The 24,621-nt window shown below is 38.5% G+C and overlaps 1 protein-coding gene across 6 annotated transcripts in view; it reads right to left on the bottom strand.

Annotated features, from left to right (window-relative positions):
* The window catches only part of EXOC6B (exocyst complex component 6B), a 537,234-nt gene that overhangs the window by 133,230 nt on the left and 379,383 nt on the right, over positions 1-24,621 (bottom strand). For all 6 annotated transcript variants that reach the window (XM_036334133.1, XM_036334135.1, XM_036334136.1 and 3 more), the window contains one exon: positions 19,111-19,252. In XM_036334133.1, coding sequence (XP_036190026.1) covers positions 19,111-19,252 — 142 coding nt within the window. The remainder of the gene's footprint in view (positions 1-19,110; positions 19,253-24,621) is intronic.

Here is a 24,621-nt window from a genome sequence, read left to right as displayed (position 1 = left end):
TTCACTTGCTTAAAGCTATATAACTGAATCAAATATACTCTTGAAGTCTGTGATATAATAAAGACTGTATACCTGGTCTTTGTCCCCAGCTCCTGTAATAGAATTTCAAACTCTCTTGGAAGCTCCTGAGTAACAGGAATATCTTTTGTTATTCATAATGAGCTCCTTTGGACCATACATAAATTTATACTAACAAGGTAACTGGAGGTAGCCCTCAGATAGTTTAAAGGAGGGGCTGGACAAGCCAAAAAGACCAAGTCCTTGACTGGAGGGTTGAAATTTTCAGCCCATCCCCAATCTCCAGGGAGGGAAGAGAAGTTGGAGATTGATTTCAGTCATGTAGCCAATTATTTACTCAATCATACCTACGTGATGAAATCCCATATAAAAACTCTGCACACTGAAGCTCAATGGATCTTCTGATTGGGGAGCACACTGATATGCTAGGAGGGTGAGATGCCCCAATTCCATGAGAAGGGGACATGGGAACTATGCTGCCTTCCTCCTCCCCGGGACCCTGCTCTATCCACCTCCTATTTGGCGCTCCTGAGTCTATCCTTTAAAAGAAAATTAATCATGAATACAGCACTTTTAGTGTGTTCCATGAGTTTTTCTGGTGAATTATTGAACCCAAAGGGGATGTTGGGAGCCCTGAATCTGTAGTCAGCTAGGAAGAAGTGCAAGTGGCTTGAGGTTATCTGAGACTTGTGGCTGATATCTGCTGAGGGGCAGTCTTGTGAGAGTGCAGTGTGCACTATCACTGGTTAGTTAGTGTAAGAATCAGATTTGAATTGCAGGACACCCAATTGATGTCAGAGATGTGCTGTAGGAACACAAGGTCCAATTCAGATGAAGTGTAATATAACTTGATATTGAGTCCACTTTAGTATTTAGGTTAAAGCCAAAGATGTCTCAGCATAATTAATGTGAAAACTGGAATTGAATACATTAAAATAATAATACGAATTTTCCCTATCTGACCACTTCTTCAAATAATCAAAATTTTAAAAATATTAAATTAAAACAAGTCTTCATTTATTAGAAATCATTTTCTATATGGCAAAGTACAAAGTTCTGCATATCTGGCCTGGGAAAAGCTAATTTTTTTAGCTTTGTCTCTTTGCTTCATAGAATTATTTTAATATTAGTTGAGAATCCCCCACCTACTGAAATTTTAATGTAAAGTAGTAAAACAATGATCCAACTGAAACCACAGGTCTTGATAACTTTGATTAAAATTAGTTTTAACTCCTAGCTTTGGAAATAATATGTCTATACCTCTCAGAGACCTAGCCTTGCCCCAGAAAATCAACAACCCCCAAGGCAATAGGAGACAGTAGCCCTGGTCTAATAATGGTCAGACTCCTTGGACCTCTGGCAGGCTAAAGATGACATCTTGACCTAAATTATGTTTCAGTACCTGAGCCCTAAGGTGGAACCACCCCTTGGCTACTTTCCCATGAGTCAGACAGAGGGATACTGGGAAAAAAAAAAACACAAAAAACCTCAGAACTGTCTTCAGGATTTGAAGAAATGATTCATTACCCTTGCCTCACCTCAAACCAATCAGCTCACAGCATGATCATGAACCCCTAACCCACAGTGTCTTGTGATCTGCCCTATATAATCTGTTACCTACACGACATCGGGGAGTTCGGGCTTTTGAGCATTAGCTTCCTGTTCTCCAGAATGGCCCCACTCATAATAAAATAATATCTCCCCACTGCAATTCTCAGTATCTAGTGTTTGGCTCTACTAGCGCCAGGTGGATGAATTCTTTCCGTTTTGTTACATAACATCTGTGTTAAACGATTGCACTAGATCGATGATTTTCAACTGCTGTGCCGCAAGAAATTTAAAACATGCAATACCTGACCATTTAGTCATGGGCGCTGACCTATTTTCCCTTAGATTGTCAAATAAAATAATGACAACAGCCAACATAACAATAGCCATCCCGTATGAATGAATCAAAACTATACCTATTTCTTTGGCTAGAAGAGCAAAAAATATAACACGTATTTTTGGTGCGCAGCAGAATTTTAGTAATTAGTTTATGTGTGCCATGAGATGAAGAGGGCTGAAAATCTCTGCATTCGATCAATATCAACATAAATACTGGCCTGCTATTCTGGTTACACAGGCTAATGAATTTATTTTCAGAAATCAACATCTAAACTTAGGATCCACCTGAATAGAAAATACAAACTTTGCCACTTAAGAGCTCAGTTTGGAGTGTATTTTCCCTTTCCTTTTTTTCTCCCTAAAACAAATAAACAAGAACAAAAGGAGAAGAGAATCTCCATCAGTGAAACCTGAGACCTTGAGCTATAGTTATAGGTAAGAGGCCAGGAACTGCCTTCAGGACAGAGCTCCAAGGGGCGTGTCAGGCACTTGAGGTACTCTGCAGGGCTAAGGGAGAAAGAGGTAGTGTTTAAAGAGAAGTTAGGTGAGCTGGAGGAACAGGAAATGAAAATAATTGTTTCTTAAAGTACATGAGTCCCCTCATGCTTAAAATAAGCATCTTCTTTCCATGACAAACTGGTGCTTTTAAGAGGAATACCCTAAGTGCTAGAAGGTATAGGAGATAAATGAGCATCTCAAGTATAAAAAGCACTCCTGTCTTTAAAAATCCTCGTTGAAAAGCCCTCAAAAATGATTTTCTAAGGAAAGTAGAGAATCTCACTCAAAAATTTCCCTGGTTAATTGCTGGGGCAGGAGCTTAAGCTACACCTTGTCTGCATCCATTGACAGGCAGGCAGCTGACAGAGATTCCAGTGTGCCAGAGAGAAAGGCAGGCCCCAAGCAATATGACTGCTGGGATTTGGTGAAAAACTGAGGAGACTTGAATTTCTCCAGAAAGCCACATCAGCCAGAAAGAAAGGGCAGAGAAAGAGACAAAGAAGAGAAATAATATTCGGCAAACTTTATTGACGCCTACAAAAAATAAAGTGAGAATTATTTTTCCTTTATTCTTAGTTACATGATATGAAATGTTTGGTGTTACTGGCAATTAAACAGTCCCAAATCATGAGGCTTAACAATGGCAACATAAAGAAAAATAACCACTGACATTCTCAGAGGCAATGAAATAACCCCACTTTTGTCTCTTTCAAAGTCAATTTCTGAGTTGTTTACAAGCACTGATTCAACTACATTATCTTCCATTCATTCCTCATCACTCTGCAATCTACCGCTCTATTTCCACTAAAAGTACTTCCAAAATCAGCTTGGCTTCCTTTTTATGAAAGCAACACTTTTTCAGTCCATATCTTACCTGACATTTGCATGTACTGTGTAGTATTTAAGGCATGGTTATGCAAAAAAAATTATTCATTTATCTGAAATCCAATTTTCCCTCTGAAATTCAGATTTAACTGGGTATCTTAAGATGTTTTTTATCTGGCATCCCTACTTTTAACTAGTTTCTGTATTTATGCATTTTTCACAATTTTGCCACAGTGACTTTTATAAGGCAGCAAATGCTGATGTCACTCTCATGCTTAAAATATATAAACAGCTTCTTGTGTACAGTTGACCCTTGAACAAAGCATTGACCCCACACAGTAGAAAACCTGCATATAACTTTTAACTCCCCCCAAAACTCAAGTTGTTCCTGTGTATCTGTGGGGGTCTGGATCTAGGACCCCCACAGACATCAAAATCCAAGGATGCTCGAGTCCCCTATATAAAATGTCACAGATCAATGCATACATTGAGCCCTCCTCATCCATGAACTCCCAACCATGGACAAAAACGGTACAGGTGCTTACTGAAAAAAATCCACATGTAAGTGAACCAGCGCAGTTCAAGGGTCAACTGTATATACTTGTGTTGTTCAAGGGTCAACTGTATATACTTCTTAATAAGTCCTGAATAAGTCTTGCATCATTTCCTTTTGGCTACCCCCATTTCATTTCACCCTGTTCTCCAGTCATAATGAACTAGTTTCAGTTCTCTAACATGCCATGCTCCTTATTTCCTCTCAGAATTTATACCTGCCTTTGCCAGAACACCCTTCACAATCTACCTCACCCCACTTGAATGGCTAACTCCCAGCTACGTGGTCCAATTGGGTATCCTAGTACAACCCACTCACATCATACAAATTAGTAAAGATTTTTGAAGAGATTAAATGTGTTGTCCACATTCATAGCTACTCAGTGGTCAAACAAAAACGAAGCCTCAGGCCTCAATTCACGTATCCAGGTACACATTATCCCACCCATGAACGTAGCATGCCATCTTCTTCCAGGAATGGAGTGGGTAATAGAAGTAAAATAGAGATCAACCACCATTACAGAACCTTATAGGCAAGTCTTAAAACTTTCTATATATTGATTCACTAGTGCCTGGAAACAGATTTTCTAAATGGAAGTGTCAGCAATGATATTTTCCTCACATTTCCCAAAGTTCATCTTAGAAATATGAAATTGTGAATACTAAGGTGATTTTTGCATCTCTCTCTCTCTCTCTTTCTCATGCATACCCATGCGTGTACACATAAACAGGTAAAACAAAGGAAGAGAAAAGGGAATACATTTTTTAAATTTGTAATAGTAAAGTACACTAGATAGATAATTTAATTAAAACAGCAAAACTCAAATCAGAATCTTGTAAATGCTGAAATGCTAGAGCAGGTAATAATGAAAAGGCATGACTTTTTTTAAATGTCTTATAAAAAAGTAGGACTTTCATCAACTTTTTTGAGATATATAAAATGCTGTTCCACCTGAGTAGAAGCCTGCCAACTTTTAACAACTATAGTTTCCACTGACTCATTTCTCCAAGAAAAATGCCTCTCTGGTTGTTTTTAAGCAAATCATGAGGATTAAAGAAATTTTTCAAATAATTATTTTATAAAGCTTCTTATAAAGAACCAGTAAGAAAAGGCTTTGGAGACTAAGAAATTGCTCTGATACACTCTTTTAACTGTAGAAAATCTGTTTTACCAAGTCTGGAACCAGGGTCAAGTGAAAGGTATTGACATATAGAGATAACCACAATATATTCTTGACTTTTTCTTCTTTGAAATGGCATTTCTTAAATCTTTCTGGTCCCCAAAACTTCTACAGTGTATAAAGTTAAGAAAAAAACAAGGAATAAAACCTGAAACGTCCAAAATAAAAATGGAAAGGAGCATCAAGTTTGGAATATCACTTTTTTAAAAAGTGGTCCTCTCCTTTTCAAACCCGTGCAGTAGGAAAATGGCTTTTGGAAACTACCTGCTGTTTAAGTTAAATCTCCTGCTGCCACCCCACTCCCCAAAATATCCTTTGAAATAAAATCAGGAAGAAAAAAATCTAAAAATTTCAAAGAGAAATTAGTCACTGTCCTTATTTAGGCATGGAATGAGCACCACATTTACCAAACAGCCTGACAGAATTTAGGGCACTGAGAGAGTTTGCCACAGAAAAAGAAGCTTAGTTGGGAATTATGATCCTTTATATTCAGCCCTTCATCAATAATACGCCCTACAAACAATCCAAGGTAACATTTGCTACCAGAAAAAGTACTTTGTCTGTGTTGGCCAATCTCTGGAAGCCAATAGCAGAGCTTGACAGTGATGTATAACAAGGTTAGAGCAGCACGATCCATCTCCATTTGCTTGACAAGGATGGCATCTTAGGCCATGGTGAGGAAGAGCAGGTTGCCTGCCCTCACTGCTCAGGTTGGCAGCATCTCCTATCAAGTGACCGGGTGTCTGACAACAGGCTCGAGAGACAATGATGCCTTATCTTCTGGAATTCAAGGAACTTCAGCCCATAAACCGAAATAACTGCTGAGTGGGCACTACTCACTGACCCATGTCTGAGTAAAGCCCTCCCAGAGGGTACAGGGTCCTTCATCCATAGTCAAAGAGAAGTGACATGGCCATTTTAATGGCAGGGAAGCCTTCTATCTGGGTACTCCAGAGATAAGAAAGGTGCATCATAAGAGCATAGCACCTAGCATGAAAAACCTTGTAGGTGTTGGGAGACAACAGCAAACAAAGTTGGGCTCTTATGCTGCCTACTTTTGATGAAAGGAAGATAGTTGCAGTTTGTACTTTTCCCACATAATTTTAGATCTGAGAATCCAAGCTCAATCATGCTTTTAAAAAGAACTGGTAAGGGCTAAGAAGTGGGGTAGAAAGAAGCCATATCATCCATACATTTCCAGAGAAGCTTTTGCATAGGGCAGCGGTTCTCAACCTGTGGGTCGCGACACCTTTGGCGGTCAAACGACCCTTTCACAGGGGTCGCCTGAGACCATCCTGCATATCAGATATCTGAATTATGATTCATAACAGTAACAACATTACAGTTATGAAGTAGCAATGGAAATAATTTTATATGGTTGGGTCACAACATAAGGAACTGTTTTTAAAGGGCCAGAAGGTTGAGAACCACTGGCATAGGGTGATTCAGAGCTATGTGCCTGAGCATATAATAGCAGACTAATCTTTATCCTACAAATCCCCAGCGCATGTGAGTTTTAAGTCTCATTTCTGGTATAGAACATCTACAGTGTTCCAGGTCTTACAGCAGAAACAAGAATGCAGAGAATGAATGAACTGTCGATTACTGTGTGTAAATATATACAATTACCAACTTAATGTTCTCCCTTGAAAATCTATAAGTTTCACTGCAAATGCTGAAACAAAATGAGAATTAGAAACAAGAATACAGAAAAAAACTGAGAAAAGGGGAAAACAAATGACAAAATGAATAAAGAAGGATGTGCTTTAATAAAGACCAGCTATCTAAATTCCTATATATTTCCAGTAGATAATGAAACATTATTATAAAAAAGAGACATAAAATATTTTTCCAATCCCATTAACCAATCAACCAAAAGACAAAATGCATTAGCCATGGAACTTGTCTCATGGAAGTTGTCTTCATCATATTAAAGCAATAACAACTAATTATCCTTAGATTTTCACATGTGCAGAGCACTGCAAACTATAGGATATAAGTTTGTTTTTCTGCATATATAAGCTTTAAGTCGATCATCAATCCTTTTACTTTAATGTTTCTCAGATGGAAGAAGGCAGAAAAGGAAAACTTATTTTAAAATTATAATTCAGAAAGAAGAGGCTGAGAATAGATGCTAAGGGATCTGAAATTAATGATACTGGAACACAGTAAATGTCCTTCAGTAGTCTACCCATAGGAAATTTGCCTCTATAAGCAGTATATGTATTCTAATAAAAGAGGCTTCTGTTATTTTCATACTAGAGGCCCAATGCACAAAATTCATGCAAGGGGCTCAGCCCTCACAGCCCTGACTGCCTTGTGGCCCAGCGGCCCCACCCACTGGTTGTTCCGGAAGGTTGTTCTGCCATCCAGTCTAATTAGCATATTAGCTCTTTATTATTATAGATAACCAAGGGAGATCAGTTTTAAAATCTTACTTAGGTCAAACTTCTTCCATTTGTCTCTATTCCATTTTTTAAAAAAATTGATTTTAGAGAGAGGAAGAGGGAGAGAGAGAGAAACATCTATGTGAGAGAGAAACATTAATCGGCTGTCTTCCTCACGTGCCTCAAGTAGAGATGGAACCCCCAACCTGGGTATGTGCTTTGACTAGGAATCAAACCCATCGACTTCTGGTGTATGGGACAATGCTCCAACTAACTGAGCCATATCAGGCAGGGAAAACCTTACATCTTAAGATGGCTCTCTTTTTAAGACTTGAAGAGGTAGAAAATGCTCAAGATAATTTGAAAAGTGACATTTGGATAAAGTATAAAACATATACTTTAATTGGAAAGGAAGTAAATACCAAACTTTTCACAAGAATCCCTTAGTAGGAAATGGTGCTATTTGCTACAATGATATAAGATTTACATAATTTTACAGAGAGCCAACTTCTCTTCTTTAAATCTATTTCTATCAGTACTCATGTTCTGATAACCAAGTTTCCAAGAGAAATGTATTTATACTCTTTTTAAAAAATATATAGTCTTATTGATTTCAGAGAGTAAGGGAGAGAGAGAGACAGACAGAAACATCAATGATGAGAGAGAATCACGGATCGGCTGCTTCCCGCTCACCCCACAATGGGGACCGAGCCTGCAACCCAGGTATGTGCCCTGACCGGGAATTAAACCCAGACCTCCTGGCTCATAGGTCAATACTCAACCACTGAGCAACACCAACCAGGCTGTATTTATACTCTTTAGTATTCTTTAAAATTAGGGACTGCTTAACTAATGTTTCGTCATGGCAATTCTGATTTAAGCCCACAACCACACTGACATCTCTACAGGATACGACAGTGGTTCAGGTCTTGGCTAAACAGCTTGGCTTTCTTCCTAAACCAATATTATACAAAAGTAAAAAGTATAATGCAGACTCTGAGATAATCCTACCTCAAGGATTACATAGAAAGCTAATTTGAGAAAAAAAATACTGATATTTGTGAAAATTAATAAACAACCTCATTTAAAATGGAATCAGGAAGCTAGAAGAGACAACTCTCATGCACTTGTCACTCAACAAAATTCAGAAATCATTTAGCCTGACGTTCTCATTTAATAAATGAGGATCCCACAGCCTGCAAAAGTTTAATGTATTCCTAAGGCCATACAGATAATTGGTAGCAAAACTGAGGTTATAACGCAAGTTTTCTGACTTCCAGCCCAGTACTCTTGCTGCGGCTGCTGACAATGACAGGGATAATGAGGATGCAGCTGGTAGTTAGCGAGTATTTACTATGTGTAATTACTCAATCAACACAAGTTTATCAGGTACCTAGCTACACGTGTACCTCTCTTCATTTACAAATGAAGAAACTGAGGTTTAAAGGAGATAAGATGTCCAAATTACTAAAATGCAGATCCAGGTTTCAAAGGCCCATCTGTCAGGTTCTATCACTTACAATATTAATTATTATGTATTACGCAGCTGATACATTGAGAATTGAGTGTTGATGGCAAAGATGGCTTTATAATTCATAGAAACTGGTGTTAAGGCTATGTGTACTAAAGCTGCCAATCATTTACTTATCACTTGTACATCCTCCTAAGAGATTAATCCTTAGGATTCCAACTACATCCCAGATTGTCTTGCTGCTCAAATCACATTACATCATCCCAAGCTACTTCCTACTTCTATTCCCTCTCATTCACAGAGCTGACCAGAGATCCAGAACTGAGGCAGTTGCCAATTAAGTTATTTTATTCACTCAATAAATATTTATTAATATTCAGGCACTGTGGTAGGTGCTTAGGAGACAGGAATGAGGACAAACATGATCCCTGATCTAACTGATCTACTATTTATCTTTTACTTGGAATCTATGAAACCCAGATATTGAAAATAAGCCCCCTTTTATTCTTGAACTGGTTTTAACAGATTTTTATTCCTTGCAAATAAACATACTCTAATTAAAATAGATTATTATGGATCAAGGTGGCAAATAAAAGACTTTTGTGTAAAAGGAAAATGTTTGGAATTAGTTAGCAGGTAATGGCAGGGAAAAGGGCATTGACACTTCCTAGGATGGGAAGTCAACAGTCTGTGGGAATGTAGTAGCCAACCTCATAATTAAGGTATTATCTTTTTTAAAAAATATATGTTTTTATTGTTTTTTTTAGAGAGAGGAAGGGAGAGGGAGAGATAGACACATAAATGATGAGAGAGAATCATTGGTCGGCTGCCTCCTTCACGTCCCACACTGAGGATGGAGCCCGCAACCTGGGCATGTGCCCTGACCAGGAATCAAACTACGACCTCCTGGTTCATAGGTGGACTGACACTCACCCACTAAGCAACACCTGCCAGGCAGGCTTAGGCATTATCTTAAGCCACCTGGGAACACGTTCCCGCTCAGGGTGAAACTATGGAGAATTAAGGTGTGCTGCCATTGTTCAATTTTTTAAAAAATGAAAAAATATGAATCATGTGAAAGCTTTAAACAACACCAGACAACTTACAATGAAAATGGGACAAACTGTGGTCCTTGCTAGAATGTGCAGCTCAAGAATCTAAGAAAACACAGAACACGGGGAGGCTCTCTTGCAGTAATTCCCCTTTATCTACAGCTAGATAGCTGAGTGAAGTGAAAATATAGGGCAAAAACTGATCTTTCAAGTTATGAACCTGTATACCAGCTGCCTTCATTATGTTACCTGATTTCCTTGATAAATGCAAGGGGACTAAGAGAAACTGTCTAACCTTGATCCCTCAGCCTCCCCCAAAATGTTTTCCATTGTGTCCCACTTGCCAGGGAAGGGTAGCGCTCTGCTCTGCTATGTCCTCTCTCTTATTGACTCCTGTCCTGTGATGAGGATCCAAACAACATGGGCTCGAGGGTGACATGCAAAACAAGAAGAAGGAAGAAAAGAATTATATTTAGGAGAAAATGTAAGAGTTTTCTAGGGAATCTCAGCAAAAACAGAGAAGACTGTGTGGGTATGCATACTGTACTACTTATTCAAGGAAGACTAAACATAATCTTGATTGACAAATTAATTACTACAGGGCATCTCGCTGGAGAAGCTTGATTTAATGTATGTACTAGCTAGTAGTTACTTTAACAGTTTGCTCGGTTGGCTGATGCAGATTTGGGTGTAGCGCTGGCTTAGTTGTTATTTAATGGCCAGAACAGAACTCCTTTTGCATAATATAAACTTCAAAGGCTGCAGGAGAAGATGATAGTGTGGGTCTGTCACATATGCTTCCCGTATGTTTCTCACCAGGGTCCTGAGAACTCTCTTCTTTCCCTCACATCAGGAAGAGATTGGTAAAGGAATGCCTGAAGCCCTACGAGAGACTCTCATGGGGAGTGACCAAGGTGGGTTATTAACTATATGGAATTGGAGAGTCCAGGATAGCTGAGCTCCAGTAATGCAGAAAATCAAAATAAGTGAGTACAGTTATCCCAATTAGCGGTTGTTTGGGCCTTGGCACTTACAGTTCAGAGAGATCGTTTTATACAGATTCTTTAGTTCAGAAGTCCCAGTGGCAAAAGCATAAGCAAGCTGATTAAGGTTTGCCTGATTAACACTGGCTAACATACTTCACACCTGAGTCAAGGGGAGCCTGCTATACCAAAAGGACTTGCAGCCATTTATCTTAGTGAATACATACAAACAGATGGAAATACTCAGACTTTTCAAACTACTGGGTCCTGAATTTAAACTAAAATGCATTCTTCAAGGATGATGACAGTTATCTGACCTTTCAGTGAGAGGAGGGGCTTGTGGAGATTAGTGTTCTGCCGCTACCTTTATCACAGTGAGATCATGAATTTACTCTGAAGATGTTTCACTAAGTCCTGAGTTGAGGCAGATTCTCCACATTGCTTTCCTGACCTATAAAGTGAGGGCTATTATGGTAAGAATGGTAAAACGCAAGGCTTTGGAGCTCTTATTCCTTTCCAAAGTAGTAAATGTAGGCCAGATTAACTTGGCCACCAAAGAACTGAGAGAATTTGCCAAGATGCATCCCATTGCCTTCCTGTTGAAGGACCTAGTTTATTCTCTGCAAAGACTAATGGGTCCTGGGAAATGATGGGTTCCACTAAATTTAAATAGATGCAATTGCTGCTTCATTTCATTGCAAGCAAATGTGCTCTGGTTTTGGCTTAATTATGTTATATTTTTAATATAACAGGCTTTTGAATAATTACGGGATCTGAGCAGATAACTAAAAACTGAAAACATTTAACATTACAAACCATGTAAGAGTGGAAATAGGAAAAAATAAGAAGAAAAGATGGATAAAGAAATGAAAATTATAATAAAACTAGAGGCCCAGTGCACAAAATGTGTGTACAGGTAGGGTTCCTAGGCCTGACTGGTGATCAGGGCCGATCAGGTTCTCTGCCTCCCCGCCTCCTCCTTCCCTCATTGGCTCATCGCCCTGCCGCCACCACTGGTCACCCACCATGTTCCGTGCTGCCCCCTGGTGGTCAGCGCACATATTCACGAGCAATTGAACTCCCGCTCTCCTGGTTGAACTCTCGAGGGGACACTCTGCATATTAGCCTTTTATATATATAGATTTCCAGCCCTGGCCAGTTTGGCTCAGTGCTTTGAGTGTCAGCCCGCAGATCAAAGGGTCTCAGGTTAGATTCTTGGTCAAGGGTACATACCTGGGTTGCAGCCCCGATTGGGACTCATGCAGGAGGAACCAATCGATGTGTATCTCTCTCACATTGATATTTCTCTCTTTCTCTCTCTCTCCTTCCCTCCCTCCCACTCTCTCTAAAAAAAAAATCAATGGAAAAAATATCCTCAGGTGAGGATTAACAAAGCAAAATAAAACAAAAATTTCCATTGCTGTTTACAAATGATTTATATATATTATTTGACTTTTATAATTATATACTAGTATATTATCTTATTTCTAGTTTATTGATGGACTCAGGGAGGTTAAGTGAGTTGAGCCATTCACTCCCATGGCTTAGCTTACCATGCAGAAATATGCTAAAGCTCCAAATCATTTCTAACATGGATTACTGCAGCAGCCTTTTCTGAGGCTTCTAATAAAATTGCAGAATTCCTTCTAAAAACACAAATCTAATCAAATCATTCTCCTATTTCAAATCCAGGGTTTCCTATTTTATTTCTAGCCTCTAGCATGGTACTCTGTATAGTGCAGGGCCTCTACATATATTTGTTGAATAAATAGAGTCCTGAATGAATGCTGTTAACAAGAAGTTGAGCTAGAATATGAACCTAGACCTCTTTATTTAGAATACACAATGAGAAAGCTTAAGAAATGACAAATCCAGTTATAGACTGAAAAATCCACTGCATGAATGATATAGTAGTCCAGGCTGATCAAGGAGGTAAGTGTTAGGCTATCAAGACCTGCTAGTATTTAAAATCCAGTTTCACTGTCAGAATCCGGTGCTCCAATATTCAAAACCAAATATAAGACACAAATGGAGATGTGAGATAGAAATCCTTGCAAGGCAGAAATTATCAGAGGTCACTACCTATTTTTAAGGGAAAGATATTTCCTTATGTCTAAATTTCTAATAATGTCCACCGTAAATGTCTGGTGGCCTGTCAGTAGGAATTGCCTCACAACAACACTCCTGTTAGGTAACGGTGCCCCAAGCAATAGTTACCATCTCTAGTAAACAGTAGAGCTAACTGATTTCTTGCAAATCATCAGTTCTGGATCATGCCACAGACAACTGCCAAGAAGGAAGACTTCCTTGTGCTAATAAAAGGGCAACCCCAAACCTAACTGATTCACAAACTATGGACGAAGGTTTGAGGGGTCTGCAAAAGACCTTCTGAGAGTTGCTAAATATTTATTAACTGCTGTTGCTGCTGCTACTGCCGATAGTGATGATAACAATAGAAGCTTCTACTTACTGCACATTCAGTGTTTTGTCAACCCATGAAATCAACCCTTTCGTGCATTATTTCATTTAATTCTGAGCTCAGCCCTGCAATATTAGGTACTACTCTTATTCTTATCATAAATAGGGCTAGCTGTGAGAGTGTAAATAGAATACACAAGGTCACACTAAAAGTAAGTGTGACCTGAATCTGTCTTGTCAAGCTGACTCTAGAATCTATGTTCTTAATACCACACTATACCAGCTGAATACCTCAGGCTCGTGGCAATGCACACACTTCTTCTATGTATATGAGATCTAAGAAACTGGCAGCGCAGCCTTCAGAGTCAAACACTCAAGGTACTTTCCATTCTACCTTGTCCAGAGTTTGATTTCTTTCAGGACCTATACAGTTCTTCCAAGGACTCACAGACAATAGGGAAAATACCGCATGCACACACCACTGGGTAGGAAGATGTAAGTGTTAATTATCTTGTCATTTGGGGCTGCTTTTATACGCCTCTGTATAGTTACTTGAATCTTATGTATCATTTCTTTAAGATTTTTTATAGACCACTGAGCATCTAAAGGAAAAAAATGAGGGGGGTGGTATAGCAAAAGACATAAAATAGAAATCTTTCTTTTAAAGTAAAATAAATGTCCATGGAAAGTTTCTTGACAGGCAAATTACTGCCAATCAGAAATGAAACATTAAATTCTAAATCAATGAAACTTAGTGGTTCCACAATACTTGAGAATAAGTTTTAGTGGTGATATTCCATGTCTTACAAATGTTAATTTTAAGCTGGTCCTAAGTCTGAAAGGCTATTACAAATATTGAATTGCTTTTTAGAAAAGATACTGGCTCTCTGGAACCCCACAAGGTTAACAAACTCTATTATGTTTCCACCTTTTCATTAAATGATCTCTCCATCTCTTAGTCTTATATGAAAGCTGGCTCTCTGCTAATGATACCAATTCGCCTATCATTTTCTCAAGTAGAAGCTGCTCATTCTTCTATAGAAAATGCAATTCAGAATCAGGTCATAAAATGGGCATTTTCCTTACTCATTAGTGCTTCTCCCAGACCATCATTCCTCCTCCTCAAGGCCCATAAATTTAGCTTTATCATCCTCAATCTCTCTTTATCTTTTAGCTCTATCAAAAATGCAGTCATGGCCCAGCCAGCATGGCTCAGTGGTTGACCAATGAACCAGGAGGTCACGGTTCGATTCCCGGTCAAGGCACACGCCCAGATTGAGAGCTCAATCCCCAGTGTGGGGTGTGCAGGAGGCAGTTGATCAACGATTCTCTCTCATCATTGATGTTTCTATCTCTCTCTTCCTCTCCTTCCTCTCTGAAATCAATAAAAATAAATTTTTAAAAATGTAGTAATTGTAATCATTCCCAATCATTCATCAGACATTGCTGTTTAACCAACAGTATTTGTTGTTTGCCTACTCCAAAGTCCTTTTCTTCATTTTCTTCACAGCAGAATGAGGTTCTACTCTTTCATCAAAACTCAGACAACAGTGACTTAAAACTCAACATCCAGAATCAATCTTGCCCGGCCAGTGTTGCTCAGTGGTTGAGCATCAACCTATGAACCAGGAAATCGCAGTTTGATTCCTGGTCAGGGCATATGCCCAGGTTTTGGCTCAATCCCCAGTAGGGGGTGTGCAGGAGGCAGCTGATCAGTAATTCCCTCCATCACTGATGTTTCTATCACTCTCTCCCTCTCCCTTCCTCTCTGAAATCAATAAAAATCTATGTATTTTAAAAGAATCAATATTTATTAGTCCAGCTAATCAAGTTTTTATTCTCCTAGCAAACAATTGGTTAAGACAGAGGCATGTAAAACCATCTTGGCTAACCAGATGCATGGAATCTGATGGGTGAATTCTTGAAAGAATTCTGTGGCTGCTAGATTATCATGTCTGGATACAATCCCTGGAATTGTACTTATTTCTGAATAATGAGATTATGGTGGCTTTTATTTTCTTTTTCCCTCAAAATTTTCTATGAAGAGCAGGTATTATTTCTATGAAAAATAAAAATTAAAAAGAACTTGAAAAGATGTTCATTTATTCTGTTACCAGTCAGAATGGAGTAATAGAGGACTCATCTCCCACTGCAAAAAAAAACAAACAAACACACAACAACCTGTAAAACTGGATAATGTATCTGAAAGAATGGTTTTAGATATTAGGCAACAGTCAATGCAGGACTGTGATTCTTGAAAAAGGAAAGCATTTGAGGTGAGCATAACTAGAGGGAGTTTCCAAGCCATTATGCAAAGCCTGCAAGGGGAGGGAACCTAAAGGAAGCAAAGTATTCTGAGTTGAAAAGTCAGAGACTGTGGTTCAGAATGCCAAGGCAACTAGTATTTGCAGGGCCAACTACCAGAGTGAAAGAGGTCGCAAAAGAGAGCACTCATAAAAACTGGAGAAGTGTGCCACTGAGTGTTCGGCAGAGTACTAATGTGTGCATGTATGGGAAGAGACTACCCAAGGCTGGGGAAAGACCCACCATAAATGAATATGCAGAATAAGTCATGGAGGTCTTATAGAGCTGGGCACACTTGGTGTTCCCACCAGCCAGAGTTGAAAAACCTCTAGGTTCCTAGGGATGGGTTAGAATTCTGGAAAGGACATTACTTTCGGTTTGGGTTTAAATAAGACATAGACAAAAGGATGCTCTGGACCCACTATAAACCTAAAAGTAAGTCTCAAAAGGATCCAACCAATTTCAAGTAATGTAAATGCAAGTCAGAACAAAATCTAATACTAGTTAAAGGAGTATAACAAAATATAGCACCAACAACATAAAATGTAAAATGTTAGGCATCAGGCCTTCTACGTGTGGTCTCTTCACATGAGCTGGTTTGAGTTTCCTCATAGCATGGAGGCCTTAGGGTAGTTACACTTCTCACCCAGCAGCTAATTAAGAAGATGGAGGCCGCATTGTCTTTTATGACCTAGCAACAGAAGTCACAAGGCCACTTCTGCCACATGCTGTTGGATAAAATAAAATCACAAGCTTTCCCAGATTCAAAGGAAGGGGAATTAGATGTCATTTTTTAAAAAGAAATATGTTTTTATTGATTTCACAGAGTGGAAGGGAGAGGGAGAGAGAGATAGAAACATCAATGATGTGAGAGAATCATTGATCAGCTGCCTCCTGCATCTTCCCCTGACCGGAATTCGAGCCCACAATCTAGGCATGTGCCCTGACCAGGAATAGAATCGTGATGTCCTGGTTCATAGGTTGATGCTCAACCACTGAGCAGCACCAAACAGGCAAATGCAATTTCTTAATAAGGAAGTGCCAAGATTCTAGAAAAAGATGTGGGAAGGGAGATACTGTTGTTGACATCTTTGAACAATGCAATTGCCCTGTAGATCTGTGGTGCAGACCTTTGGTGACGAATTTTCTGGAGAATATTTTTTCAAGATAAAGAGTTTTAGATTGATAGGCTTTTATTTTCTTTCAGTACTTTAAAGATCTTCTAGTGCCTTGTAGTTTGCACTGTTTTTGATAAGAAGTAAGCAGTAATTCTTATTATTGGTCTCCATTATTAATGTATCTTTTCTTTTTTGGATACTTTTAAGATTTCCTTTTTTATCATTTTTTTCTTTCTTTTCTTTTTTTGTTTGTTTGTTTATTAGAAATCTGACTGTAATGTACTCTGGGTGTGACTTTGTGTTTCTCCTGCTAAAGATTTGTTGAGTCAGTAGATTAATACTTTTCACCAAACCTAAAAATATTTCAGCAACAATCATGCATTATGTCCATCTTTTTCTTTAAGTTATTGAATATATTTCTATTCAGATTCCTAAAGGGCCTGTCTGCTATTTTCAACATTTGTGTTCTCAATGGATCTATTTTTATTGCCTGTTTTTTATTCTGTTATGAATCACATTTTCTTGCTTCTTTGCATGTCAAATTATAGCCTTTTATTGCTGTGAAATTGTGGCTACTATGAGGTTGACAGTCTGAATTTTTGTGTGTTTGTTTCTGTTCAAAGACTGTTGAGTTTTGTTTTGGCAGGCAGTTATTTTATTGGCAGATTATCCCTATCTTGTTGAGTCTTATTATTAGGCTTTGTTATGGTGGATCAAGATTAGCTCTCATTCTAGAGCCTGAGTAGTATACTCTTAAGGTCTAACCTTCTGGGGTCTCACTGAATATACAAGATATTCAGCTAGTCTCTCCACTCTGGTGAGTCAAAATTCTAGTGTCTCCTAGCACTCTCTAACCTCTGGCATTACTATTGAGCTAGCAGATCCTCAGTAGCTATTCTCTGCCAAACCTCAGAAAGTTTTACCCTGCACATAGCAAGTTAGTTTTTGGCCAAAGACTAACAGGCTCTCTAATGCAGATTTCTGGAGCTCCTTCTCTAAACAATTCCCTATTTTCTAGTCGCTTGCCCCACAAATCCCAGCTGCATCACCAGCCCTATCCACCAATTTCCATTTATCTGTGTAAAACACTGCTTTCTACTTGGGACCTACTTTCATGTGTTGCTGTTTGGATAGTGCCCGGGCAGAAAATGAGAGTGAATGACAAGTTTACCTTGTGCACCTCCCCTCTCTAAAGGATCACAGCCTTGTGCTGTCTGCTGCCCAATGCATGAAGAGTTGCTTCACAAATTTTATCCAGTTTTACAGTTGTTTATCTAAGAAGGGTGACTTTGATACCTGTTACTTGGTGATGGCTGGAACTGGAAGTCTTATTTAAAATAACATAGTCAATAAATAAAACCTTAATTTTTAGTCATCAAAGTTAACCAAGGAAAAACAATAAGTAGTAAAATTAAAAGGATGTGGCAGAAGTATTAGCATACTCAGAGAATTTTCCACTATTTTAATTTTCTTAGAATCAGAAAAAATCATTTTGAATCAGATCATTTCGGTTCATTTTCATTTTTCACTGACAGAGCAATGAACACCACAACACTCTTCATTCTTTCCTTCTTCCTTCCTAACCAATGCTTTGTGTTTAATACAAAGTGAATGACTCATGATGAATCAATTGTGCCAATGATGACACTCCCCTCTCACCTTGACAGATACTAAAACTCCCAGTCTCCCTTAGTGATGGAGGTGGCCATAAAACTGTATTCTGACCAATGAGACACAGAGGTAGGTCTGTTAGGTATCTCTTTTTATTTTCTTGGGAAAAGGAATAAGTGAGACAGGCCTCTTTTTCCTGTCTCTTCTAAATATAACACAGAGCAGGAAAAGACCACACTCTAAGTATGAGAGAGGAGAAGGTACAAAAGAACCTGGGTCCTTGGTGACAGCACTGAGCAACTAAGTCAATTCAGTAATTTACTGCCTCTGAGAAAAAAGTAAACCTATTTGTTTAAACCACTCTGTCAAAGGTTTTGTTTCTACCTGTACTAGAAAGCATTTCTGACTGATAAATACACACAGCATTTGTCCTGTAAACTAAGGGTTTGCAAATAGGATGTAAAAATAGCTTTAAAATAAAACATAAAAAAGGAAATGCCTGGGAACTGCCTTCTCTTGAAGCCTGAACTAATCAGGTTTTCTTTGGTGTCCATATAGCCCCCTTTAGACTGCAACCTCCCGTGTAGCCAGGGATCTTTTGTGTTCTACCTATGGGCCTAGGCACTTTTGGGTGCTCGAGTTAGCTTGCTGATAGACTCTATTTCTAGACATCCTATAACTTACTTATGTCATCTAGGTATTCTTTGACATCATCAGGAACAAAGACACAATAGACTTAAATTTCTTTTTATAGAAGTGAGTATGCAGGCAAAACAAGCAAGCAAAAGAATGTTCACTGTCTTACGTTCACATTCTCTGACATCCAGGTTGAACTGCTGTAATGCTCCCAAGGTGAGCTGCCTTACTTCAGCTTCCAGCAAAAGTTGCATCAAGGATGTAGCTAAATGCTTGCAAGCTGACATACATGCTGTTTGAGCCACCTTTCCCTGAAATACAAAAATGTAAATCATAATTTTAATGGATTAAAGTAAAATTATAACAATATTAAAACCATTTATTTTTCCATTAGGAATGTCTTTGTTTTCTTCATCACAATACCCTTAACATTCAAATAATACTGGACTTAATAGTACCTGATGGCAATCATCTTAAATAGTAGTATCATCATGACCAGTCATGTAGCTATGACACTATGTTAAAATTCAGAAAGCCCAGCTATTTATTCAGGAATCACTTTTTTTCTAAATCAACAACAGATAAACAATATTCAAAATCTTAATTAAACCAAGAAGAAATTTTTCAACACAGAAAAAAATTTTAAACAGTCCCTTCTGTATCAATCACAGTTCTTAAAAAACAAAATAAAAAGCATGGCAAAAGAAACCATCAACAAAACAAGAAAGCCTACTGCATGGGAGAACATATTTGCCACTGTTATCTCTGATAAGGGTTTATGCCAAAATTTATAGGGAATTCATACAACTTAAAAGGAAGATAAACAATCCAATCAAAAAATGGGCAAAGGACCTAAAGAGGCACTTTTCAAAAGAGGACATACAGAAGGCTGAGAGACATGAAAACCTGCTCAAAGTCACTAATCATCCAAGAGATGCAAATCAAAACAACAATGAGGTCTCATCTCACACCTGTCAGAATGGCTATCATCAACAAATCAACAAATGACAAGTGCTGGAGAGAATGCAAAGAAAAAGGAACCCTCATGCGCTGCTGGTGGGAATGAAGACTGGTGCAGCCACTGTGGAAAACAGTATCAAAAAGTTAAAAATGGAACTCCCATTTGACCCAGTAATCCCACTTCTAGGAATATATCCCAAGAAAACAGAAACACCAATCAGTTAAAGGATATATGCTCTCCTATGTTCATAGCAGCACAATTTATAATAGCTAAGATTTGGAAACAGCCCAACTGCCCATCAGCAGATGAGTGGATTCGAAAACTGTGGTACATCTACACAATGGAATACTATGCTGCTGTAAAAAAGAAGGAATTCTTACCATTTGCAACAGCATGTATGGAACTGGAGAACATTATGCTAAGCGAAATAAGCCAGTCAAAGAAAGATAAATATCACATGATCTCACTGATTTGTGGAATATAATGAACAATATAAACTGAGAAACCAAAATAGAACCAGAGCCATAGAAGCATCAAATAGACTGTCCAATCTATGAGGGAAGGTGGTGGGCGAGGGGGTAAGAGATCCACCAAAGGACTTGTATGCATGTATATGAGCAAAACCCAATGGATAAAGATGGCGGGTGGGGGGAGGTGAGGGCACATGCTTGGGGGTGGGGGTAGCCAGGGAGAGGTGAATGGGGGGAAAAGGAAACTTATGTAATACTTTAAACAATAAAGAATTTAAATTAAAAGAAAATGTAGGCCCTGGCCAGATAGCTCAGTTGGTTAGAACATCATCCTGATACACCAAGGTTGTGGATTCAATTTCCAGTCAGAGCACATACAAAAAACAACCAACAAATGCATAAATAAGTGGAACAACAAATCAATATTTCTCTCTCTCCCTCTCTCTCTCTGTCTTGTCCCCCCTTCTTCTCTCTCTCTAAAATCAATTAATAAGAAGGTTTATTGAAAGAAATAATTAAAAGGATAAATTTTGTTTTCTTAAAAAATGAACACTGAAGTTTATTAACATAAATTATAAGCTAATTTTTAAATATGATATTGAAAATATCTTACTATCTTCTTTAAAGTATTCAAACACTTTATATTTAGTGAATGACATCTTAGTCTCAGGTCTAGGTCATACCTCATAGAAAATATATCCATTTTTTTTCCAGACATATATCCATTTTTTTTCCTGTTATTTATCTGTTACTTACCATCAATATCTATTCTGAAAACCAGGATGATATGTATCTTTAAAAGTCGGAATTCTCAACTTAGTGAATCCTTTTCTGAAATTATGGAGTAATTCAGTCATGTGGGAAGATGTATAAAATTACAAAATGAACACTCATGTATCCATTAAACATTACAAATATAGTTTAGCCCCTGTGTGACCTCCTTAATCATTTTCCTCCCTCTCCCCACAGGTGACCATTATTGTTGTTAGGCATACCATTTGTATTTTAAAAATACTATTATAAGTATACATATAACAAAAATAATATACTGTATTATTTTATGTATTTTAAAACTTTCCATAATCATATATGGCATGTCCTTTTGCAACATGATTTTTTGGTTCAATATTGTAATGTAAAGTTTTTTCAGTGTAATGCATGTGCTTGTAGTTTATCCCTTTAATTATTCTACAGTATATGACAATATATTGTCCATTCTTTTGATTTTGGAGATTTAGTTTGTTCCTACTATAAACTAGGTAGGTCATAGAGTAATGTAGGTCTAGTAAAAATTCACAAAAATTCCAGATTCTCACTATGGGGTCCTTTTAGGTGTTTTTTCCATATATTTCAATGGACCAGGGAGTACCCAGTTTTCTTTTACAAAAAGGGAGATATCATCCATTATTTCTTATACAAAGATACAACTGAACACAACTAAAACAAATGTGTAGAAATCTTACAAACTCCTTCAAAGAATTATAGAAAGCTCAATATGCATTACTTTCCATTACTATGTACATCATAGTACTACATGCAAGGGAGTGGAGGTGAAGACTCAGAGAGCATCATCAATAGCACTCATCTCCTCCACCATCAGGGAGGCTGCTTCTGTTGGCTGAGCATTGAGAATGTGCCAAATGTTTTGAAAATATTTTCTCATATAATTCTCACAAGAACCCCATGAGGTATTTAATACTCAATTTTCAGATAAGGACAGAGAAATAGGATTATTTTACTGTATATTCTTAGTGGTGGAGCTAAGATGTGAATCCAGCCCTGTCAGACTTTCCAAAAAAACTCTTAACAATCATTTGATCCTGCCTCCCAGTCAAGGGCTCTGTGGTAGTGTCTGTTGCTCTGAGACTTGGGGTAAGGAAATGGGGAGGACAAGAAGATAAAAAATCACACAAGTGAAAGGCCAGGGTACTGAGCGAGAGGCTTTTCTCTTCCTTACTCATCTAAGGAAGCATCAAAAGATGGTTCAGTTCACAGTAGGGGTTTAAAATGGACCCCCACCACAGCTCTCTGTCAACCCACTGGGATCAGATCCTGAGTCCCAGAGGAACAAGGATTTTATCTAACTGACTACAAATGGCCAAGGCCCAATGTCTCCTTCTCCAGATAACCTAGAAGGTTTCAAGAAACATGGAAGGAGGGCCAGGTACTATTCTGTGGAGAGCTGTCCTTTCACACCAACTTTCTCTTTTGCTTTTGCTTCCTAAGTAACACTCTTCTGCTCACATTTCGCTGTGTCAAATTTTATCTTCCTCTGGAGCAGCGGTTCTCAACCTGTGGGTCGCGACCCCTTTGGGGGTCGAATGACCCTTTCACAGGGGTCGCCTAAGACCATTGGAAAACACATATACAATTACATATTGTTTTTGTGATTAATCACTATGCTTTAATTATGTTCAATTTGTAACAATGAAATTGGGGGTCACCACAACATGAGGAACTGTATTAAAGGGTCGCGTCATCAGGAAGGTTGAGAACCACTGCTCTAGAGGTGTGTGTAGTTCGAAGGCATGAGAGCCAGAGAGCTGATGGTGTGGCTTTCAGCCTGAGTCTGAAAGCCTGAGAACCAGGAGCACCAAGTGCAGGACACTGCTTGCTACTCCCCACGTATAATTGACGCTCTGTAAAAATTTCTCCCCTTGGTTTCTCTTTCTGCATTTAGGTTGTATAGGTTTAACTGAATAGTCTTTTAAATTTTCCAGTCTTATTTTCTAAAGTGGCTAATTTTTGCTACTAATCCAATTCAGCATGTTTTTCATTTCTGATACTTTTGTTTTTAGAAGTTCCATTTTATTTATTTCTTTAAATCTTCACCCGAGGATATTTGAGAGAGAGAGAGAGAGAGAGAGAGAGAGAGAGAGAGAGAGAGAGAGAGAGAAACATCAACGTGCAAGAGACACATTGATTGGGTGCCTTCTGCCCATGCCCCAGCTGGAGCCTTGGATCAAACCTGCAACCCAAGTGCGTGTCCTTGACCGGAGTTGAACCCACGACCCTTTGGTGGGTGGGCCGATGCTCCAACCACTGAGCCGCATCAGCCAGGACTGATTAATTTTTTATAACTTCTACTTCTTTCCTTAAATTTGTATGTACCTTTAAATCTTGAACCTATTGTGCATGTGTGGGTATATGAGCATTTTAAAAGCATTTACCTGCTAATTCTGTCACCTATGTCACTTGGGTAACTTGTTTATGAACTGATGATATTCCTTGTTATGGATCACATTGTCCTGTTTCTTGTCACATCTAGTAAATTTTTAACACTAGATACTGTGAATGCTAGGTTGCTGAATGTCTCTATTTTGTTGAATTTTTTAAAGAGAGTTGATTTCTGTTATGGCAAACGGCGCGGTTTCTTTTGCAGTTTTAAGGTTTGTAGGTCTACTCTTTCATGTAGGGATTAGAATAACCTATTCTCTATAGTTACTTTAGACCTACTACAAATGTAGCCTTAGACCAACTACTAGCTATTCTTCCGGTAGTTCTACTAAATGCTTCAGGAGTTCAGTGGGGTCTTTCCCTTCTTACAGGTTAAATTTTTAACATCTCCCTGCCTTGTATGACTTCTGGCAAATGTGCTCAGCTTCTGTACCCTAGCATTTATTTTTTGCCTGACATCATGAATTTTTCCTACACATGAACAACTTAGTATACAGCCAAAGCCTCAAGGGATCCCAATGCAGATATCTGGTGCTATTCCTCAAATTACCTCAAAACTACTTCCTTACAAATATCAGCGACTTATTCCCTAAACTTCAATCTTTGTCTTCTTCCTATTTAAAAAATATTTTTTTATTGATTTCAGAGAGGAAGGGAGAGGGAGACAGAGATAGAAACATCAATGATGAGAGAGAATCATTGATCGGCTGCTTCTTGCATGCCCCCTACTGGGGATTAAGCCCGCAACCCAGGCATGTGCCCTTGGTTGGAATCGAACCCAGGACCCTTCAGTCCACAGGCTGATACTCTATCCACTGAGCCAAACCAGCTAGGGCCATTCTTTGTCTTCTTAATTCAACAATACTCTCCTGCTGTGCTTGGGTTACTTTGGGTACCTTCCCTGTACCACAGTTTGCAAAGTACCTGCAGGCAAATTGCTGGGGCAATGTTTCACGTGTTTCCCTTCTTTCAGAGATCACTGTCCTACACTGCCTGCTATCCAGTATCTGAAAAAGTTGTTCCATTTATTTTGTCACTTCAAATGTTTATTGTCAAGAGGTTCTGGTACCAA

The sequence above is a fragment of the Myotis myotis genome, unplaced genomic scaffold (genome assembly GCF_014108235.1).
Source record: "Myotis myotis isolate mMyoMyo1 unplaced genomic scaffold, mMyoMyo1.p scaffold_m19_p_14, whole genome shotgun sequence".
NCBI classification, from domain to species: Eukaryota; Metazoa; Chordata; class Mammalia; order Chiroptera; family Vespertilionidae; genus Myotis; species Myotis myotis.
This window is presented reverse-complemented; position numbering and strand designations above follow the sequence as displayed.